This window comes from Thalassophryne amazonica, chromosome 7, assembly GCF_902500255.1.
Source record: "Thalassophryne amazonica chromosome 7, fThaAma1.1, whole genome shotgun sequence".
NCBI lineage: Eukaryota > Metazoa > Chordata > Actinopteri > Batrachoidiformes > Batrachoididae > Thalassophryne > Thalassophryne amazonica.
In genome coordinates, this window is record NC_047109.1 from 16,013,020 (window position 1) to 16,035,125 (window position 22,106).

The following is a 22,106-nucleotide window of genomic DNA, read 5'->3' on the forward strand; positions in this document are numbered from 1 at the left end:
GCCCTCCAGAGGCTGCAAGACAATGAGTTCTTTACTCGTTCCACTTCCGCTGTGGTGAGTAACCCTGCTTGCTGCGGTGTTGGATTGAATTGGTGTCAACTCTCGGTCAGTAATTGTTTTACTATGAGTGAGCAATTGTGGCTTAACTTGTTTTCCACTACCATGTGTGGGACGTTGCTCTCGTTTTCCAACGATCGTGCACGTTAATTTGTTACCACCACTGGTGCCTTCTTGAAATTAATGCTGTGCACTTGAAATTAATGTTGTTGCAAGTGGTTTCGCTCCTCGACAGCTGTGTTCATGGTGAAGTTTCGGCGCTGTGCTACAAGTGTTTTTCTTCTCCCTGGTCACTTGCTCAAACGAACAGTTTGCTGACCTCTTTGAAATTACACTGTAGTTGTCCTTCACACCTGCTCTATGGCTGTTGCTCCACGTGCCAAGTTTGGACGCTGTGCTGTGAGTTTGTGCGTGCTCCTGTTGCACTGTTGTTCTAAATGCACACACAGCTGAGTTTTTTTGGCTGTTTCCCTACAGCAGTTGTTTTTACAGGCTGAGCTTGCCTGCTGCTCCAATGAGTGCCTTTACGAAAGTAGCACACAGCTTTGCATTTGGTGGCTTACAAATGTAATGCCTAGGTGTCAGTTTGTGGCGTTGTGAGTGCTTACCGCTCACTACAGCTCTTTACAATTAAAACGTGGGTGTAAATCTGGGACGCGTGGGGTGCTCTCACTCAGTGCACCCCCAATTTTGTGTCTCTCTTACTGCTACACCCACACGCTCTAATGCCTACTGCAGTGGTGAAGCGGTGCAAGAGCTGTCTGGTGCCTCTGAGCCCTGAGGACGGCCATACTTTACGCCGTCCTGTCTCAGAAATGGACAACTTTTTTAAACAAGCATTCACAGACTATGCTTGCTTCAACTTTTTCTATGCTGTGACTGACAGATTGGCTAGACTGTCCAGGCTTGGATCAGAGATGTCCTCTGGGACACTGGCACCACACTCACGTAAGTGAACCGCACGCTGAGCCCTTACTGCTACGGTGAAGAAGGGTGCCAACACTTGATCTTGTCTGAATTGACAACCTGGCCTCTGAATTTGCTCAGATAAAGCCATTGCTTCGTTCTCTGCAGCCTTCTGAATCTTCTGCTGTTCCTCTCACAGTGCAGTGACACCCTCCTGTGATTATAGTGAAGAGGAGCTGACGCCCCCGCCCACACCTGCCAGCCATCGTGATGAATATCAGTTGCGGCACCTGAGTCATTATTTTGCTGGGACCAGCAAGCTCGGATTGGGCCCCCCCCCCCCCCCCGTCCTTCCACTACGAACTACCAACACTTTAAACGTTGATGCTCCTCAGGTGTCTGAGTCTGGCCTGTTCGCTGTTACATGGGCCATTCAGTTGGGGCTTGTCATGGCTTGGTGTGGATACTCCTTCCACAGAGACTGCCTCTTCTAGTTCCTTTTTTAGGGATACTCGGAAGCCAGCTTTCAGTGTCGCACCCTCCTTGTCATATACTGAAGAGCTGCAGAGGTGCTAGTCTGACCCTAAATCCTTCATTCATATGTCACAGGATTACAGGGCACAATGCGCAATGTCAGATGCACTGAAGCATGGCTTAGACCACATGCCTTCAGTGGTCAGTGTTGTTAGTAGACCGATGATAGTCTAGTAGCGCCTGCTGATGCTGCCCGGCCAGAGGCCGGTTGCCCACGACCTCAGTGTGGGGTCACTGATGACCTCCTTACCAAGAGCTATGACACTGCGGCTAGAATTGGTTATCTGGGAAACTCTCACCTTTGCCCTTGCACTTTTCCCGGTCTCTCCAGGATAATGGAGCTGACACTGACACACAGAGCCTGTGTGATGCTTCGCTCCAGGTTTTCGCCTACATGTCACAGGAGCTTGGCAGACTCCAGACTGATGTCTACCCTGACCACAGCCCAGCGACAGGTGTGGATGGCTCAATCCCCTCTGTCTGAGGCTTACAGGGGATCACTACTCACCCTGCTTGTTGTCCTCTGCCAGGTTTTCGGTCCTGCAGCCCAACAGATCCTGGCGCATGCCATTCAGCCTAACAGGTCTCTGCAGAAATTTGCTGAATTACAGCACACTCCCAGCTGCAAACCTAAGATGGCTTCCTTCCAGCTAACAGATGTGCCCCCTGGGATAGGGGTCTACCGCCTTAGCCCTCCCAGCAATCTACCTTCCAGCCACCCATGGGTGCACCACCCAGAAATGGCTGTTTGACTGACAGGGCCATCATGCTCGCCCCTCAAAATCAACACAAGGCAACAGTAGTCTGGTTTGGCACCTGGTACAGGGCCAATGGTCATTTCTCCCAGACACAGCTCGACAGTGGCGGGAATTGGTCTCGTAACAATGGGTGATTTCCACGTTCGTCAGGGGCCACAATATTCAGTTCAACCGTCGTCCCCTCCCAAGTTCAATGGTGTAAAAGTCACAGTTGTTACAGACCCAGAGAGGTCGCTTGCTCTCATGAAAGAGATTCTCAAGCTCCTGAAGAAATGAGCCATAGAGCGGGTCCACAGTTCAGATCACCTATGGGGATTCTATTCGACTTACTTTGTAGTTCCAAAAAAGCATGGTGGCTTTAGCCCTATCCTCGACCTCAGAAAGTTAAATCAGTATGTGAAAGTGCTGCGTTTTTGTATGCTCTGCACAACGGAAGTTCTCCAGACAATTTGGTTGGGGGACTGGTTCATCAGTGTGGCAGTCATCCAGAATTCATAGAACCGTAGTTACATACATAACTCTCATTTTGTATAATTTTATTAACAGTTTCTTTATTCTGTTATTAATCATTTTATCTGTTGCTGTTGTATAGCACTTGGCTTGAATTCAGTGTGGTACAAGTATTTTTTTTTTTTTTTTTTTTACTTTGAGTGTAGTATTTTCTGGAGTATAACTCTGGGCATTTTTATTTTACTAGTTTGGGAGGTCCTGCAACATGAAAAATCACGCATTTGTTATTAAAAATAATAATTACAAATGATTACTTATATCAGACTTACCCATGAATCAAAGCACTAAACAAAATAAACTCCAAACAAAAAGTATACCACAATGCACAAAATTAAAGAGCCGACAATACTATAAGATGGTGCAACTGATACTACAGTGCAACTTCTACTCCCGAAAATACAGTTCTTCTGCTTGTTGCAGAATTTGTATGCATTTCTGTACTTCTTTTATGTTTAAATGTGTGAGAATGAGAGAATGGGCCTTCTATCATCAGTCCTCTTTAAACCTTTCCCCCCTCAGGTTCAGTCAGAATCTATCGGCTGTCGTCATGCAAATTTACAGAGCTGTGTGATGTGTAGTTACCTACTCATTAATAAACACACCACAAGGTTCATATTATTATTGCAGCTATGCAAAATCCATAGCATTACCTGCTCAGCTGCACGCGGTTCCTCTGCAGGGCCGACACATGGGTCAGGATGACTCTTCTTGGTCCTACTCTTCTTAGTCCACTCCAGGATCATGGCAGCCAGCTGTGACGGATCAGTACTGACAGAGGCATCAGCAATGGCAGAGGAAATAGTGCTGATACTCAGCAGCAGAGGACTGCTGTCATTACCGGGAGGCACACAGCTCTGGTTAGCCAAGCTCTGAGCAGAGGCAGAATCCTCCCTGTGGTCCGACAGCCGAACACCGATGGCGAGGTCCTAAATAAGAAAGAGTGATTATTCCATCCATACGTTTAATTCAAGTATTGACAAGTAAAAGAAAGATCTCGGTACCTCCCGTTCACCAAGGTTTGAATGAGTATCGCCTTTAGGTGACATCCTTTCATGTGGAGCCTCTAGAGTTTCGTCAAGGTCCTCTACAAGGAAAATTTAAAAAAATAAGTAGATAATATAGGATTATTAACTGGGCACACCACCCTCTCACACCCACGCTCAACGCTCCCGGAGAATCTTGCGCACAATGAAATGTATGTTGTTGATGCATGGAGCGTGCGTTCGGCCGTTTCTGTCACCGATCTTCAGCCATGTTCGTTAGCAACTTTAAATGCACGGGAAGCTGCAGGAAACGAAGACGAACAAGATGCAAATCTAACAGAAGACTTTGAAATTCTAATTGAAATATGTCTAAACTACAACCACCCAAACCCAGACAACAACCAGGAAAGAGTTTTGCTCAAGGAATTGGCCAGAAGAGGAAGCTTAGCGATGATGAGTTAAGGGAGAGAGACAGGCTATACGAAAGGTTACGTAAGGTTTTGTCCTGACCTGGCCACAGAAATGGCCGTGGCTTGGTCATAACCAAGCGAAGAATGATGTTTTCTGCCAAATCTGCAGAGGCTGTCGTATTCTGACAAGTAAGTAAAGTATATGCTTGGTCCTGGTAGACCCTGGATGTTTTGAAGCTAGTTTAAAGTCTAACAAGCTTGCCTTTGTGGAAACCCCACCATGACACCATTAGCAGAGGAGCCAAGCATTTTTTGTTGTTGATATTTTTAGATCCATAACTCCAATCCAGACAAGGCATACTTTTTAGTTTTGATATGGATTTACATCTGTATTTTACATTTCTGACTGTGAGTTAGCCAACTCTGAGGGTTGTGAAAAAAATGCCCTTTAAATTTTATGGGAGCCACTTTATTTTATTTATTTATTTATTTTTTTACACTTGAGAATGCCCGCTGATAAATTCTATTTTTTTACTTCATGGTCCATAGACTATTTTATGTTTTTTTCTGGATTGGTTTATATTATATAGGCAGTTTTATTTGCAGGAATTCAGGGTGGAATATCATGAACTCTCACACGCAAAACCATGGGCCAGTGCTCCTACACTGTGGGCTACTAACTTCTAAATTCTACTGGCCATGTGGGCCAGTGGGCAAATTGATTTATGTCAAGCCCTGTGTGTGAGTGTGTGTGTGTGTGTATATATATATATATTTCCAATGAAGTTGGGACGTGAAACGTAAATAAAAACAGAAAACAATGACTTGCAAATCCTCTTCAACCTATATTTAATTGAATACACCACAAAGACAAGATATTTAATGTTCAAACTGATAAACCTTATTGTTTTATTGTTTACAGTCCATAATATAATCAGAAGATTCAGAGAATCTGAAGAACTTTCTACACATAAGCAGCAAGGCCGAAAACCAACATTGAATGCCCGTGACCTTTGATCCCTCAGGCGGCACTGCATTAAAAACAGACAGTATGTAAAGGATCTTACCGTGTGGGCTCAGGAACACTTCAGAAAAGCATTGTCAGTAAACACAGTTCGTTGCAACATCTACAAGTGCAAGTTAAAACTTTACCATGCAAAGAAAAAGCCATACATCAACAACATCTAGAAACGCCACCACCTTCTCTGGGCCAGAGCTCATTTGAAATGGACAGACGCAAAGGGAAAAGTATGCTGTGGTCTGATGAGTCCACATTTCAAATTGGTTTTGGAAATCATGGACGTTGTGTCCTCCGGACAAAAGAGGAAAAAGACCATCCAGATTGTTACCAGCGCAAAGTTCAAAAGCCAGCATCTGTGATGGTATGGGGGTGTGTTAGTGCCCATGGCATGGGCAACTTACACATCTGTGATGGCACCATCAATCCTGAAAGGTACATACAGGTTTTGGAGCAACACATGCTGCCATCCAAACGACGTCTTTTTCAGGGACGTCCCTGCTTATTCGTTTGTGAAATTTCATACTGTCTTCTTAAGTTAGCCATTTAAACAGTTCTTTTAGTCTGGCCAGACTGGCCAAACCAAGAAGTAGCAGCCTACAAGACACGTCACTTCCCCATCTTGTGATGCTTCTGAGGAAGGCTACAGGAAGCAGCCGAAACATGTAAAGCAGGTAAAACAATCTTCCCTGTCTGACTAAAAGAACTGTTTAAATAGTTAACTTAAGAAGACAGTATGAAATTTCACAAACATTTAGATGAAAGTTTTGGACAAAGCGGTGTCAAGGCATGCCGGGCGCTGGAACATAAATTTTTTAAAGTTAGAGCGGTACAAGAACCACCTACACTTCCATCTGAGGTGCCGGGACGAGGGATAATCCCAAGGAGTTTATACATCAAAAACCTGATAAAGACCAAGACTCTGAGGACATTGTACGCAAAGCACGTAAGGCCCTGGTTAAAGAACGGATACGGATTATTACACACAACATCACGCAAATCAACGCAGACATCAAGGAAAAAAAAGGCAGGATTTTAAATGCATCTACAATCCACAACCTGAAATAAACGCGGACATGACTGAGCATTTAAACACAATACGAAAGGAATTCATAAAAACCAAGAGACACATCGAAAAACTGGACAAACTCTTAACCAAAACAAAAGCTAACAGGGACACAACAGAACACGCAGTTGTGCCAGACAATTGGGTAAAAAACTACTCACAACAACTCACACACACAGAAACACAAGTTAGCAAAAGGACTCAACTACGCAATAACACCGGACACAATACCCATACAAGGATTTCATTTTAGCCACGGAATTAGCTTGTCAATCCATACACGATCAGGGAACGAAATCAACATTACGCAATAAGGTAGCAGGCATTCTCAAAACCTCACATTTACCACCCAGTAACATTACCAAGGAAGAAAGGCGAGCCATACATACACTAGGTAGACCAGGACGACATCATTATATACCAGTAGACAAAGGTCGCACCACAGTAGTTATGGATAGGGACAGTACAACAATAACATGGACATCCTGCTTAAGGACCACAACACATACCACACACTGAAAAAAGACCCAACAGAACAACTAAAAAGGACTCTTAAATCATTACTCAAAAACCATGTTAGCTGAAACAAAATAACCTCAGGACTCATACAACCACCTGGTGCCACAGCCACCATCACCCCCCGGATATATGGCATGCCGAAATACACAAGCCTGACACACCACTCCGCCCCATTGTCGATAGCACAGGATCGTCACTTATAACCTTTCCAAATCTCTTGTAGAAATCATGAAACCCCTTCTCGGACTCACTGAACATCACTGCAGGAACTCACAACAACTGGCAAAGGACTTACAACAAATCACCATAGGACATGATGAATATTCATATCACACGAGGTCATATCACTTTTCACAAAACCCCAGTAGAAGCCACACTCAACATCGTACACAGTAGACTCAGTAAGGACAAATCACTCCGGAAACGAACCAAACTCCGTTGAAGACATCATGTCACTACTCAGATTCATTGCCACATCCACTTACTTTCAATACGACAACACCATATACAAACAGACTGAAGGCTTCGCCATGGGAGACCCATTATCAGCTATTATGAGTGGGTTTTTTCCATGGAGCATCTGGAACACCAAGCCATATCCACAGCACCAGCAGATTGCAGAATATCGTTTTGGAAAAAGGTACGACAACGATATTCTAGAAAAAATAAAAACCGAACACACACAACAGCTCACAGACCCCCTCAACACCACAGACCATAAAGCAGCATCAAATTCACATACGAAGAGGAAACAAAACAATGAAATAGCTTTTTTGGACTTAAAATACACCACAACACAGACAGCAGTATCAAACTTAAAATACACAGGAAACCCACTCACACGGACCAATATTTGCACTGGACATCAGAACACCCACAGAACACAAGCTGTCAGTAGTCAGAACACTGTACAACCGGGCCACCATAGTCACAGATACACAGGACAGGGAAGAGGAGGAGACACACATACACAATGCACTCACAAACTGCCAGTATCCACAATGGGCAATAGAAAAAGGTAAAAAACAGGTACAAAACAGAAAAACACGTACAAAAGAAGAAAAAGAACACTCAAGAAAAACAAACCGGCCATAGTCACACTGCCATATATCAGGGGGGGTCAGTGAACGCATCTAAAGAGTCATGAAAAAATACAACATCAATACCAACCACACACCAAACTCAGACAGCTTTTAGTCAGGCCCAAGGACAAGATAAAACCAGAACACAAATGCGATGTAATATATGAAATACCATGTCTATCATGCAACAACACATACACTGGGGAGACAGGGAGACAATTTGGAACAAGGAAAAATGAACATCAAAAAGAATGTGAAAAAGAACAGCCAACAGACAAACAAGAGCAATAAAAGAACAAGCAAGCAGGAAAATCTCAGATCAGCCATATCCGACCATTGCAAGAGGAAAAATCACATCATGGACTGGACCAATGCCAGGGTCATACGTGCTGAAAGCAATAAATCCCACCGCTGGATCAGAGAGGCCATCGAGATCCGCAAGCGATGCCCAAGAAGCATGAATCGGATGAGGGGGCCTACACCCTATCAAATACATGGGATGCCGTCCTGGAGAAGACGTCAGAGAGTAGGGGGCGTAAGTTCCCCCTGCTGTCTGGCCAAACCAAGAAGTAGCAGCCTACAAGACACGTCACTTCCCCATCTTGTGACGCTTCTGGGGAAGGCTACAGGTAGTAGCCGAAACATGTAAAGCAGGTAAAACAATCTTCCCTGTCTGACTAAAAGAACTGTTTAAATAGTCCCTGCTTATTTCAACAAGACAATGCCAAGCCACATTCTGCACATGTTACAACAGTGTGGCTTAGTAGTAAAAGAGTGTGGGTACTAGACTGGCCTGCCTACAGTCCAGACCTGTCACTCACTGGAAATGTGTGGTGCATTATGAAGCGCAAAATACAACAACTGAGACCCCGGACTGTTGAACAACTGAAGTCGTACATCAAGCAAGAATGGGAAAGAATTCCACCTACAAAGCTTCAACAATTAGTGTCCTCAGTTCCCAAATGCTTATTGAGTGTTGTTAGAAGGAAAGGTGATGTAACACAGCGGTAAACATACCACTGTCCCAGCTTTTTGAAAAGTGTTGCAGGCATCCATTTCAAATGAGCAAATATTTGCACCAAAACAATACAGTTTATCAGTTTGAACATTAAATATCTTGTCCTTGTGGTGTATTCAACTGAATCCCAACCCCAATTCCCAACTTCTCTGGAATTGGGGTTTAGATATTTATGGAGTATGTTCATGTCCGACTTGGATTTTGTCAAGTAAAAGAAAGATCTCAGTACCTCCCAGGGTTTGTTTGAGTATCACCTTTAGGTGATATCCTTTCATCTGGAGCCTTTAGCTTTCTGGATTGTAACGAATGTAATAAGCGTTCCGGACCAATTGTCACGGTAACCAGTCTGATATATCAGACCGGAAATCAGCCAGAGTGCTCGTAGCGTGTCAGCCAGCCATATAATAAGTATTTCTGGACTCGGACTGATACATATACGAGGGATATGATACAGGGTGATACATAAACAGACATGTAATAAGATATTATCACATATTACAGCAAAAATAAAGAACAATGATCAGATAGTATAAACATAGCCAGATATTTGTCAACTTCCACTGAAGAAAGAACAAGGAGCCCTCTCTTCTCCTTCTTGGTTCCACTCAGCCAATCAGTGAACAAGTTCACATCACTCTCCGTTTTCCTGGTGGTGTTCTTGTTCTTATGTCTCTATATTAAGTCACGAGTGTCCTCTTCACTGATGTCTCACAATTTCAGTAGGAGACTCAAGTTGTAGAATTCTCCCTGCTTGGGAGGCTAAAACTCACCTTGATCAGACATCTTGGTTGAATGAAATGATCTGGATCCTTATCAGGTTCCTGCACTTGCCACCAGGGTAACAGAAGATCGGGGTGTGTCATTGGTGGGGCTGAGAAATGGGGGCTCCTGATTGGATGAAAAGGTGGGCAATACAAATCCTGGTATTTTCAATGTCTTTTTTGTATCGCCCTGTTTTAAGGTTTGTATCACCCTGATTTTATTGCCACAGTCTCCAGGGCAGTAACATTAATAGGAAAAGTGCATGATTTATCATCCCTATTTTTTGTTGTATCTCATGAGGGGGTGATTTATGAGTATAGTGCAGATTTCTTGTTGCAATATGTGATAAATATATCAGTAACAAGGAACACCTTCTTCAGCATAGGAAGCACGGTGACATACTGGCTTTAAGGTTCTGTCAGCTTCACTGAGGTCAGTGGTGGTGTCATGAGGAGATTTAGCTCTTGATGAGAACTCCGGGGGGTGAATCAGTGGAAATGGTTCCCTCCTCTCCGGTGAAGTAATGAGTAGCCAAAAGATGGCTGGAAAACAAATATTTTCAAAAGTGATACAGTTCTGCTCAGTCATTATGTCAATATAGAGACGACTGCACAAACCAGTCAAGTAAGGAAGAATTCAATGTTTTCATTTTGGTGGAGACCCACAGATGTTGTTTTACTGACCCGCTTCACACTAAACACATCACTGTCGTCCCCTAGGCAGCCTAAGCCTCAGAGCGTTGTTCGAAAAACTGCCCCTAAAGACAGGCGCAGGTAGCTTTGATCACCCTGCTCGAACTCGGAGGACCTTGGGAAGTCATCATCGGATGTGGCTGCTGGTTGCAATCTTCCACGAGAGTCACTGGTAAGGTGGTGCTGCTGGCGGCCTCAATTTGCTCCTCCCTGTGTAAATATATGTAAGGATAAACCACAAGAGGGCGCACTTTGTAAAAGTCCTGCAATAGGCATCTGCACTAATTCAATAATACCATGAATGAATCTATTCTTCTGAGCTACACTGGTGCTTTATGTCGTGTACCTGCATGAACAGGTGCTCCTTCTCAAATTCTTCTTGGTCTTGAGCAATCTTTTCCAAAGCATCACCTGCAAAGGAGGAAAAAGGTGTCAAAATGTGTGTTTGCTTGACATTTTTCAGACACAAATAATATTCCAGTAATAGAGATGCAGACAACATGTACCAGCAGAAACAAAGTCTTCGGTCTGAAACTGGTCAGCCTGCTCCAGTGTTTTCTCATCCACCACCTTCTCAAAGGACGTGTAGTATGCCAGATCTGTCACCCACTGTCCTTCTTCATTCTGGTACACCACTCCATGAGTACCATCAGCACCTGAAAAACAAACCCAACACTGCAGTTTACTAAGGACACTACAAACATACTGCAGCTACAATAATATACAACACCCTTTGAGGACAGACTTTAATGGTACAGACATGAAATAAAGATGAAGATCAACATCATTAACATGAGTGACCGTGAAGTGACAAAAGCAGGGTAACACACAAGATAACTCGCAGACAGCTGGACAGAATATTACTTGGATGGATATCTAGAGCTGATTAGACTTTGGAGTAGTTTGGACAAAAGGTCAAGGGAATCATGGCCCGAACAACCTTTTTTTTTATGTATCTCAACAACGAAGAAGTGCAGAAGGATCAAACTTGGTGAGAATATTACTTGGATAGATATCCAGAGGCAGTTAGATTTTGGGGTACTTTGTTCAAAGATCCCAAGAAGCCAAGATGGATGATCTAAAGCACATACAGTACTAATGAGTAAATTATCTGGGTCTGATTAGTAGAAATGACTTTAAAATAAAGTCACACACAGTCAAAAACAACAGTACAGACATATTTACATCATGAGGTGTAGAGCACCCAGGGTATACATCAACCCTCTGTTGCCTTTTATTTTAGCCTTGGAACTCTTCCAACTGAACTTATTGTCGAAAAGAGGATTTAACAGGCTCAGCGACTCATAGCGGTACTTCACCAAGGAGCATGAAATGCTTTAGATTTTGTGTAAGACACATTTCCAAGATGACAGCTGTGATTTTAAAACACATCAAACAAAATGTAAAAAGACATGCAGGTTAGGTGGACTTTATAATTGTCCAGGTCTCCCTTGTATAAGAGATTCGATCTCAATGGGACTAAGCTGGTTAAATAAAGGTTAAACTGAAATAACAATCTCGCCAAAATTTTCAATCAGCAAAGTGAAGTTGTATTTAGACAGAACATGGTATTATAATTTAGCCATTAATGACACCATGCTGGAGATGAAAGCAAACTGGGCACTGAATGCTGCAGCAAATTGTCTGGATTAGAAACTCAACATTTAGCGGCAGTTTGCTGTCAGATGAGATGCCTGTATTGTGCTGTCAAGCCATCTGAGCACTGCAAAGTAATTCAGTAAATGTTTGAAATGTTGTGGTGACCTACTGTAATCATGTGACCATCACAGTGATCTATCCAAATAAGACATAACCAACCTTTTTGAAACTCAGGCTCCAGGTTGTCTGAGCAACTGTTCCAACCATCATCATCCGAGCCTTCTTGGTCCTGATGGAAGCTCTGGAGGAAATATTTTGACTCCAGCGAGGTGGAAAGTGGATCACCAACTTCGCTGGCAGTGTCCGAGGCATGAGACACACTGGCATCACCGCACGGTCCTCCCCTCAACCCCAACAAAAACTTGGCACCATCAGGCTCATCAACACCATCTTCGTCGCTGCTGTCACATTCTGTCAGCGGCATCTGAGGGAAAGCAGGTGACTTTAAAAGTTGTGCTAATCAGCTGGCTGAAGTGTTCACTACGATCTTCAATCTGTTGCTAGCCCAGGCCATCATCCCCCCTGCCTGAAGGCCTCAATCATTAAGCCTGTCCTCTAAAAGATCACCATAAACAGTCGAAATGACTTCGCTTTCACTCCAATCTTCATTCAGTGTTTTGAGAAACTGGTGAGAAGTCACGTCATCTCCAGCCTTCCACCCTCATTTGATCCACACCAATTTGCATACAGGAACAATCGGGCAAGTGAGAAGGCCATAGCCACATAGCCGTACTCCACAAACCCTCACACACTTGGAGACACAAGGGAGCTACGCCAGACTTCTCATAGACTACAGTTCAGCCTTCAACACCATCATCCCATCCAGAGTGGTCTGCAAACCGTCCACCCTCGGTTTTTCTCACTTCATCTGCCTCTGGTTAAAAGACTTCTTGACCAACTGCTCACAGAGCGTAAGAGTGGGCCCAGACAGCTCAGCACTGAGCCTTCACACTGGCTCACCGCAAAGATGTGTGCTCAGCGCCCTCCTCTACACTCGACACTCATGACTGCACCCCCACCCATCCAAGCAACAACAACTGACATTTGTGGCTGACAACTGCAGTTGGACTAATGGTAAAAATGGTAAATGGACTGCATTATATAGCATTTTTCCATCTGCATCAGAAGCTCAAAGCACTTTACACATCAATATCTCACATTCACCCGATGTCAGGCTGCTGCCATGCAAGGCACCCAGTACACACTGGGAGCAACTAGGGGATTAAGGACCTTGCCCAAGGGCCCTTAGTGATTTTCCGGTCAGGCGGGGGCTTTGAACCGAGGATCCTCTGGTCTCAAGCCCAACGCTTAACCACCAGACCATCACCTCCTCTAATCACGGGAGGAGATGAGTCTGCATACAGAGATGAAGCAAGGAGATTAATTTCATGGTGCACTGTCAATCAACTAGACCTGAACACCACAAAAACAAAAGAAATCATCATGGACTTCAGAAAGAACAGACCGGAACCTCAACTCATATTCATCAAGTCAGTTTTGCTAAATCCTGGTTCTGTCATCTGGTGGAAATCTAGAGAGTAATTTCACATTATCGGTCAGATGGGAAGACCTAATACTCTGCAGTCCCTCAAAAATGTGCTAAACTACACTTTGGCCCCTTTATGAGTCAAGTATTGTTGGTGTGGTGACAGGCTGAGAAGGCATAGCCTTCTCATCTCATTGGGAGGGTACCATTTTCAAATCCACTCTGGAGCTTTTGGTGGCATACTGTGCATCCAGAAAGTATTCATAGCGCTTCATTTTTGCCACATTTTTGTATGTTACAGCGTTATTCTAAAAATCGCTGATTTTTTCCCCCTCAAAATTCTACTCATAATAACCCAAATGACAATATGAAAAAAGTTTAGAGATTTTTGATATGTATTACAAATAAAAAAGAGATCACCTGTACGTAAGTATTCACAGCCTTCGCCTTGAAGCTCAAAATTGAGCTCAGCTGCCTCCTGTTTCCACTGATCATCCTTGAGATGTTTCTACAGCTTAACTGGAGTCCACCTGGGGTAAATTCATTTCATTGGACATGATTTGGAAAGACACAGACCTGTCTACATATAGGGTCCCACAGTTGACAGATACGTGTCAGAGCACAAACCAAGCATGAAGTCAAAGGAATTGTCTGTAGACCTGCAAGACAGGATTGTCTCAAGGCATAAATCTGGGGAAGGGTACAGAAACATTTCTGCTGCTTTGAAGGTCCCAATGAGCACAGTGGCCTCCATCATCCACAAATGGAAGAAGTTGCTGTATGGTAGAGTGGCCAGACAGAAGCCATTCCTTAGTAAAAGGCGCATGGCAGCCCAGCTGGAGTTTGCCAAAAGGTCCATGAAGGACTCTCAAACCATGAGAAACAAAATACTCTGGTCTAAGACAAAGATTGAACTCTTTGGTGTGAATGCCAGGCGTCATGTTTGGAGGAAACCAGACACCATCCCTACAGTGAAGCATGGTAGTGGCAGCATCATGCTGTGGGGATGTTTCTCAGCAGCAGGAACTGGGAGACTAGTCAGGATTAAGGGAAAGATGAATATAGCAAAGTACAGAGACATCCTGGATGAAAGCCTGCTCCAGAGCGCTCTCACCTCAGACTGGGGCAACGGGTCATCTTTCAGCAGCCCAATGACCCTAAGCACACAGCCAAGATACCAGGGTATATTTCGCGGCTCTTATTAAACAAAGAACCGGTATATTTCCCAGCGCTAAACGTCATTCGCAGACCATCCCCTCAAAGTCTGTCATAATTGTGTTATAAACCAGTCACCATTTGTTTTATTATACATCTGTATAAGTAATATCTTCAAGGACGATTCGTTCGCGCGTGCACGCGGGGGAAAAAACACTGGCTGCTCCTGCACTTCCTCGCTTTCTCCCCTCAAACTCTGTCACATAATTGTGTTATAAACCAGTCACCATTTGTTTTATTATACATCTGTGTAATTAATAAAATTATCTTCACAGATGATTCATTCGCGCGCAAAAAAAAAAAAAAAAAAACAGCAGCTGCTGCACTTCCTCGCCTTCTCCCCTCAAACTCTGTCATAATTGTGTTAAATAAAAGACAAAAGGGACATAAGTCCTGCTCACAGGCTGATTGCCAGAGACAGGACATGTCCATGTCAAGTATAAACTCCAGACAGACATCTCCACATCACTACATATCCACAACGCGTCCTTCCATAGGGATTACATAGCAACCTGTCGCCTCCGCTGCATTATATCCGGATCCAAAAGCCAGGCCTGATAAATACTTAATTGATCCCGAAGTAAAATTTAGCACACACGTTAAAAGTACATATGAAAAGTAGCAATAAATAATACAACACTAACAAAATCAAAGTGAAAGGAGGCAAGGCACCAGAGATCATTTTGGGGACATTTCCAGCTCATTCTCCTGCCTCCTGCCTGAAGTGGCTGCATTATACAGCCTGATGGCACGAGGGCCAAAAGAGATCTTCATCTCTCAGTGGAGCACCTCAGTGAGAGTAATCTGGAGCTCACGGAGCTTCTTTGGTGGGAGAAGACCAAGCTCAGGGGTGGCTCTGATTGGACAGGATCACCCTGATCTTGGAGAGCGCCCCTCTGCTCCACAACCTTCTCCAACAGAGTCCAGACGCAAGTCCCAACCACTGATCCCGCCTTCTTCATGGCCGTTCAGCCGCAAAATGGTCCTTTTTTCTCTCAGCACTAGCCCCCCCCCCTCCCCCCCCCCCCCCCCCCCCACCACACACCACAATCCCAACACTATAGAAAGGACAATGGACACAACAAACTGATAAAACAAGTATAAAGCTTGAACAGACCCCGAAAGAAGCCAGCCTTCTAACAAAGAACATCCTGGTCTGCCGCTTCTTGTACACAGCGTCAATGTTTGCTGCCCAGCTCTGCCTGTGTCCAGAAGCTTAAAAAGAAAATAAAAGTTTGGGGAAAAAAAAAAAGCTGACCTGTGTGCCTTGCGTTGGAGTGACTGTGACATTTGCAGGGTCCTGAGGTTTCCTGTGTCCAATTCCACTCCTCAGGTTGGCAGAATCCAAGAGTCGCTCATCAGTGAGTCCAGACTCCAGTGGACTCCACGGCATCCTTGGAAATGATAAGCAAATCACAAATTAAAACCCATCCAACATGGGGGAGAGCGAGGAAATGACCCCAAAAACTATTACTGTTAGAATGATAATAAGTTACATGTGAACAAACAGTGAGGAGATGCATCAACCTGTAGTATGATTCTGGGAAAGTTCAGCTTTGCACACAGACCTCATCCAGTATAAACACATATGAGGATCAGCTGAAAAGTTCTGCTTCCTACGAGATTATTTCAACAACAAGCAAGCAGTGGGCACAGCTAACCAAAAGGTTAGCTTCAATAACAGATAAGCAGACTAACTGAAAAGTTATCTTTTATAAAGCTAAAACCGATAAATCATCCAAAATTTATCAGAAGCTACAGAAAACCCAATATCTTCCAGTATTGTCTCCGGTACACTTGCAACTACTAACAAGCTGATTTTGAGTTTTAACACCACGATCGCTTGTGGTAGCATCAAAGTGACCACAGAACCCAAACAACTTTCTGTCTTGAGCACCCTGCCCACTGCTGGAAGCTCCTGTTTATTACATAGCTCCCAGCAGAGAAGCAGTTGAGGAGCAGCAAAGCTCAACTCCTGACTTAACAGCGTTGCCATGAGGCGGAGGTCTTGGAAAATAAAGCAGTGCTGACTTATGGTTTGGATTTATAAATAAAATTAATACGGACAGAATAACTCCATTAATGTCAATCTGTCATTGTACAAAGTTAAAATCTAACATATCTTAATGTCAACGAATGCACTAATTCTGAAGTTTTCTAACAAACAGACAGATGCCAAGAGATTATGGGTAAAATGTACCTCTGTTAACACTGATTGGTTGACTCATTCATTCTATGTAAAAACCAACATGTTTAATGTGAGATGTGTGTAGGTGTTTACATATAAATGTGCTTCTCTAAAATATGCCATTTTTTTATTTGTAAAAACAAAAGGCATTTGCAAAAAAAAAAAAAAAAAAAAAAAAAAAAAAAAAGCCAAGTTGTAATTAGATAACTGTCTGATATAACCAATGTTAAAATAACAGAACACTGCAATCTACTGGTGCCCAGATCCTTAGTACTTAGGGTGAATACTGCCATGTCTCTACTGGCCAGTAGATGGCAGTAGAGACCGTGAAAACTTGCCAAAAAATTCCAGATAATCCGTGTCTGCTACATTTAAGATGCGTGTCATTTAATAAACGCAAACTGAATTTCAGACATCTTATATATATTACTCTGGAACAAAGACGACAGACAGCGTTTGACAAAAGCAGGACTGTAAAGCGTAAACAGGAATCAACTGCAATGATTCCAACTGAAAATAATGGAGAAGCAACCTGGGCTTCTTCTGGCATTTTTACATAAAAAAGCAATACAACGTCTATAAACCCAGAGAATATATTCACGAGAGCTTTAGGCACAATATACAAAGAGTTTAATGCTGTTGTCCATGTGGAGCCTGATCAGGGAGTCCTCAAATGCATTTCTTCTGTCGTGAATGCACCGAGATTACCCATAATGCACTGGGCACAGCATGTCCACACTAAACCTTCAAAATTAGTGCATTTCTTTAAACTAAAACATATATCTGATATTTCACTTTATATAACTTCAGACGTGACAATTAAATAACTTGTCCGAAATTAGTTTGGTTAAACAAATTTAACCATAAGTAAAACTGTATACCTCTGGATGATTTGGGTGATATTGCTAGCATATCAGTATGGGTCAAAAGAAATTAGCTTTTTTTCTGTGACCAGCTCTCCTCTGTTTGTAGAGGATAGAACTGTGCACCTACTACAAAACATTTAAACAACTAACAATAACTTATCAACTTCCTGGAGAACAGCCACCTGCTCAGTGACTCTCAGTATGGTTTTCAGTCCAAATGTTCCACTATGTCTGCTCTCTACTGTTCACTGAACATATACGCTCTGCTTTAAACAAAGGACAGGTTACAGGTGCAGTTTTTATAGATTTCCGTAAAGCATTTGATACAGTAAATGATCTCATTTTACTAAGTAAACTTCAGTCTAAGCTGTCCCAAAGTGTGCTTGACATGATTACATCCTATTTGAGTGGCAGGTCTCAAATAGTCAAAACTGGTCAAACTAAATCTCGTTCTCTTAAATACAATATCGGTGTACCACAAGGGAGTACTCTTGGTCCATTACTATTTCTTCTTTATATTAATGATCTTCCACTTATATGCAATTATTCTAACGTTTTATTGTATGCAGATGACACTGTACTCTTTTACTCCGACTCAAACCCCAATTTTGTAAATGCTAAATTGTCATCTGATCTCAAAACACTCCAAAATTGGCTAACGGATCACCACCTTAGTATTAACATGAAAAAGACAGAATGTATGCATTTTCATTCCCCCAGGAAGCAACTCCAAATGTGCAACACAATCATGTTCTCCAATTACAAACTGCACATAACAACCTATAAATATCTTGGTGTGCTCTTGGATTCTCATCTTATTTACAAAGAACATGTCAACTCTCTGACCAAGAAACTGCAACAAAAACTGTATGTCTATAACAAAATCAGACCATATTTGACACCCTCTGTTTCTCATACGTACCTCCATGCTGTAGTCCTCTCCTCTATCTCCTATTGTTTGCCTATATGGTCTCTCACCAAAATGATATTCTTGAACCTGTAGCTCGACTGTACAACAGAGCTGTCAACTTACAGGTTGGACCCACCATTGTATAGCTCTGTCCAGATCAAATGTGATGACCTTCAACAACTATATAAGTAGTATGGCTATTAGATTCTATTTTCAGTTACAAAACTTCAACCTGCCACCAGCTCTGTGGCTCTAGTACCAACTACAAACTCTCAAAGGAGCACCAGATCAACATCGGCAGAACAGCTCCAAGTCCTTCTTATAAAAACACTTATGGACAAAGATCATTCTTCTACATCTATACTAAGGTGTGGAATGATATCCCTCTGGGCACTAGAACTATCAGCTCAGAGATACTATTTAAAAAAACTTAGAGACGATTTATTGAATAGTTATTCGTGTAACCACTTCTCACTTGACTGATCTTTTTATCTTTTATTTATGTATTTATGATTTTATGAATTTGTGCTGTACATGTTAGGTTTATTGTCCACATGATTGAATGAAATGATTGTGTGTAGGTTTACCGTGTAAACAGGAACCTGCTGTAAAACAGTTTTAACTGAGTCAGGCCTGGGTAATGTGCAATTGTGCTTTTAACCTTTTTCCTGTATAATAAATGAAATGAACAAGTAAAGTACTCAACTGATTTTGGACTTCATAAATGTTTGTACTGTTAGCTTTGTTTACCACGTCTGCAAAATTATATTAGCGGTCTAAAAATTATCAGACCAAAAGTTAGTGTAAGATAATTGGTCCAAAGATGGTTTTCAAAGTTATCTGAAATGCTAATCCGATAATGAAAACATTACCTTCAATAATCACGTAACTGCTTTAACCTCTGGGGCCGGCGCCATTGTATACAACAGATGAGACCAAGTTTTACTGAATTATAAATAACTTTTTAATGACATGAGATAGAAAGTTACTTTTTTTTTTGCTGAAAAGTTAACTTTGCGGACTTTCGAGCCAGCCATCCAACCATCTTTGTACTCCTCATAGAAGCTGTATGATGACGTGCTCAATGTGAGTGTTCAATCGGAACTGGTTCACCGTCACATGGTTTTCCAAAATCCAATCGTAGGGCAGATTTACCTCACATGATAAACCAAAGATTGTTTTTAGGAGTGATGGTGTTACTAGTTGGCCTGTTTGAATAGCCCCCTGGCTGCTGGCTCCATTGGGCCCTGCACCATACGTGCAGCGATCAGTGAAAGTGAGGCAAACAGAGGGCCTCTGATGACAATCTTACATGCTCAAACAAAGAGTGTGTGCGTATCAGGATTGCTCCACTCGTTTGCCTGTGAATGTTATTAGATAAGCCTGTGGCAAGCTCTCTCGCTCCGGCATAAAGCACTGTTTACCATATCAATGGAGCGAGGGGGGAGGGGCCGCTCCTCAAACTGTTAATGAGCCGGAGAGAACAAACACACAGTCAACTTAGAAGTACAAGTTTGTGATGTGACCTTTGTTTAATAGCAGCCAGAAATTGCTTTGAGATGAAGAAACAAAATGCATAGACCATTTTGTATATATTGTTCAAAATGTGCATTTGTGTTTATTGTTTGAACCTTTTTGTGTACAGTCTCACACAAGACCCCAAATTACCTTTATAAGTGTCAAAACGGTTTATTATAGGTTGCTGTGTGTTTGAATAAATGAGTATGGAAAATTATTTCCCGCTTTACTTTTTCCTTTCTTATTTCTAATTGTAAACCTTATTACACTTATAAAACACTACTATAGCATATATATTCTGAAAGTACAGGTTGTCCTGAAAAAAAAGACATAAAACTTGATTGTGGGATGCAGGGAGAGCTGTTAACAGCAATAATAAAACATTTATGCCAGGCGAGCTTAAGCTTAGAATATTCTCCATCAGGCCACGTCATTACTTTCCCCACATTGTCACATTCCTTTTCCCCACACTTACACAAACTCTGGACAGGTTTTTGCAACCAGTCGGTGAGAAAAAAAAAAAAAAACAATAATACATTGGGTGTCTTCTCTCTTGCAGCTGTGCAGTTTTAGTCTAAAAGCGTCCCTTCAGGTGTTCTTTCAGCTTGGGGAAAAGTTAAAAACTCTGAAAGCATGAGATCCAGACTGCACCACAGGTGTTGTAAGACTGGAGCTGCTGCAGTGCGCCCTGAGTTTGTCGACTTGTGTGTGTGTGGATGAATGTCACCATACATGCTGAAGAACAGTGTCTTTTCCAGGATGAACCAGCTTCAAGCGTCTGCACAGCTTCTGCAAAGTGTCCACATACTGGTAGCAGTTGACAGTGTTGCCGTGTTTGAAAAATTCTGTGACGAGGACACCACTGCACCAATGCTTGATGCTGACTGTACTGGCACTAGGATACACTGATCCACATTTTTTTCCACTTCAATCCAATCCTGGTGCCGGTGTGGAAGAACAAGATACTCCGAGCTTTTCTGCACTCTGCCGCAAGCAGGTGCTGTTTTATTTTTCCACGCTCAATTATGTTATGATTACAATGCATAAACAGAAATACATGAATATTACAATTTGTAATGCATTTCAGAATCAGAAGAAGTTTATTGCCATTGCCAATGAACAGGATTCACAGACTAGGAATTTGCTTTGATATAATGGTGCCAAAATTAAGCAGAAAGCAATATAAAATGCTAAGATAAAATATAAAATATGTGCTAAAATAAGATAAAATATGAAATATGAAAGGCTGTGTGCAACATAAAAACAGAACAACAGTGCAGTGGGGAGGAGTGCAATTAAAAACCAAAGTACATTTGTCTAAAGTGACCCGTGATAAATGATAAAGTGACAGAGTTAAGCTTAAGGTGACTGAGTTATGAGGTGTTCATGAGTCTAACGGCAGAGGGGAAGAAACTGTTCTTATGGCGGGAGGTTCTGGTCCGGATGGACCGTAGCCTCCTGCCCGAGGAGAGTGGTTTGAATAGACCATGTGCAGGGTGAGAAGGGTCAGCTGTGATCCGACCTGCTTGGGCCCAGCGTCCTGGAGACGTGCAGGTCGTGGAGAGATGGAAGGCTACAGCCGATCACCTTCTCAGCAGAGGCCACAATGCGCTGCAGTCTGTGTCTGTCCCTGGCTGTGGCCCCGGCGTACCACACCGTGATGGAGGAGCAGAGGATGGACTCGATAATGGCCGTGTAGAACTGCACCATCAGCTGGACAGGCAGCTTGGCCTTCTTCAGCTGCTGCAGGAAGTACATCCTCTGCTGGGCCTTCTTGATGAGGGAGCTGATGGTTGACTCCCACTTGAGGTCCTGGGTGATGGTGGTGCCGAGTAAGTGGTGACAGTCCACAGTGGTGGTGGGGCTGTTGGTGAGGGCGAGCGAGGGCGGGGGGGCTGTGGCTTTCCTGAAGTCCACAATCATCTCCACTGTTTTCTGGGCGTTGAGCT

General features: G+C 42.9%; 1 protein-coding gene across 1 annotated transcript in view; it reads right to left on the reverse strand.

Annotated features, from left to right (window-relative positions):
• The window catches only part of cep192 (centrosomal protein 192), a 174,309-nt gene that overhangs the window by 93,798 nt on the left and 58,405 nt on the right, over positions 1–22,106 (reverse strand). The window contains 9 exon segments of the mRNA XM_034173891.1: positions 3,416–3,691; positions 3,767–3,851; positions 10,027–10,150; positions 10,153–10,165; positions 10,307–10,430; positions 10,567–10,726; positions 10,822–10,971; positions 12,134–12,385; positions 18,206–18,217. Coding sequence (XP_034029782.1) covers positions 3,416–3,691; positions 3,767–3,851; positions 10,027–10,150; positions 10,153–10,165; positions 10,307–10,430; positions 10,567–10,726; positions 10,822–10,971; positions 12,134–12,385; positions 18,206–18,217 — 1,196 coding nt within the window.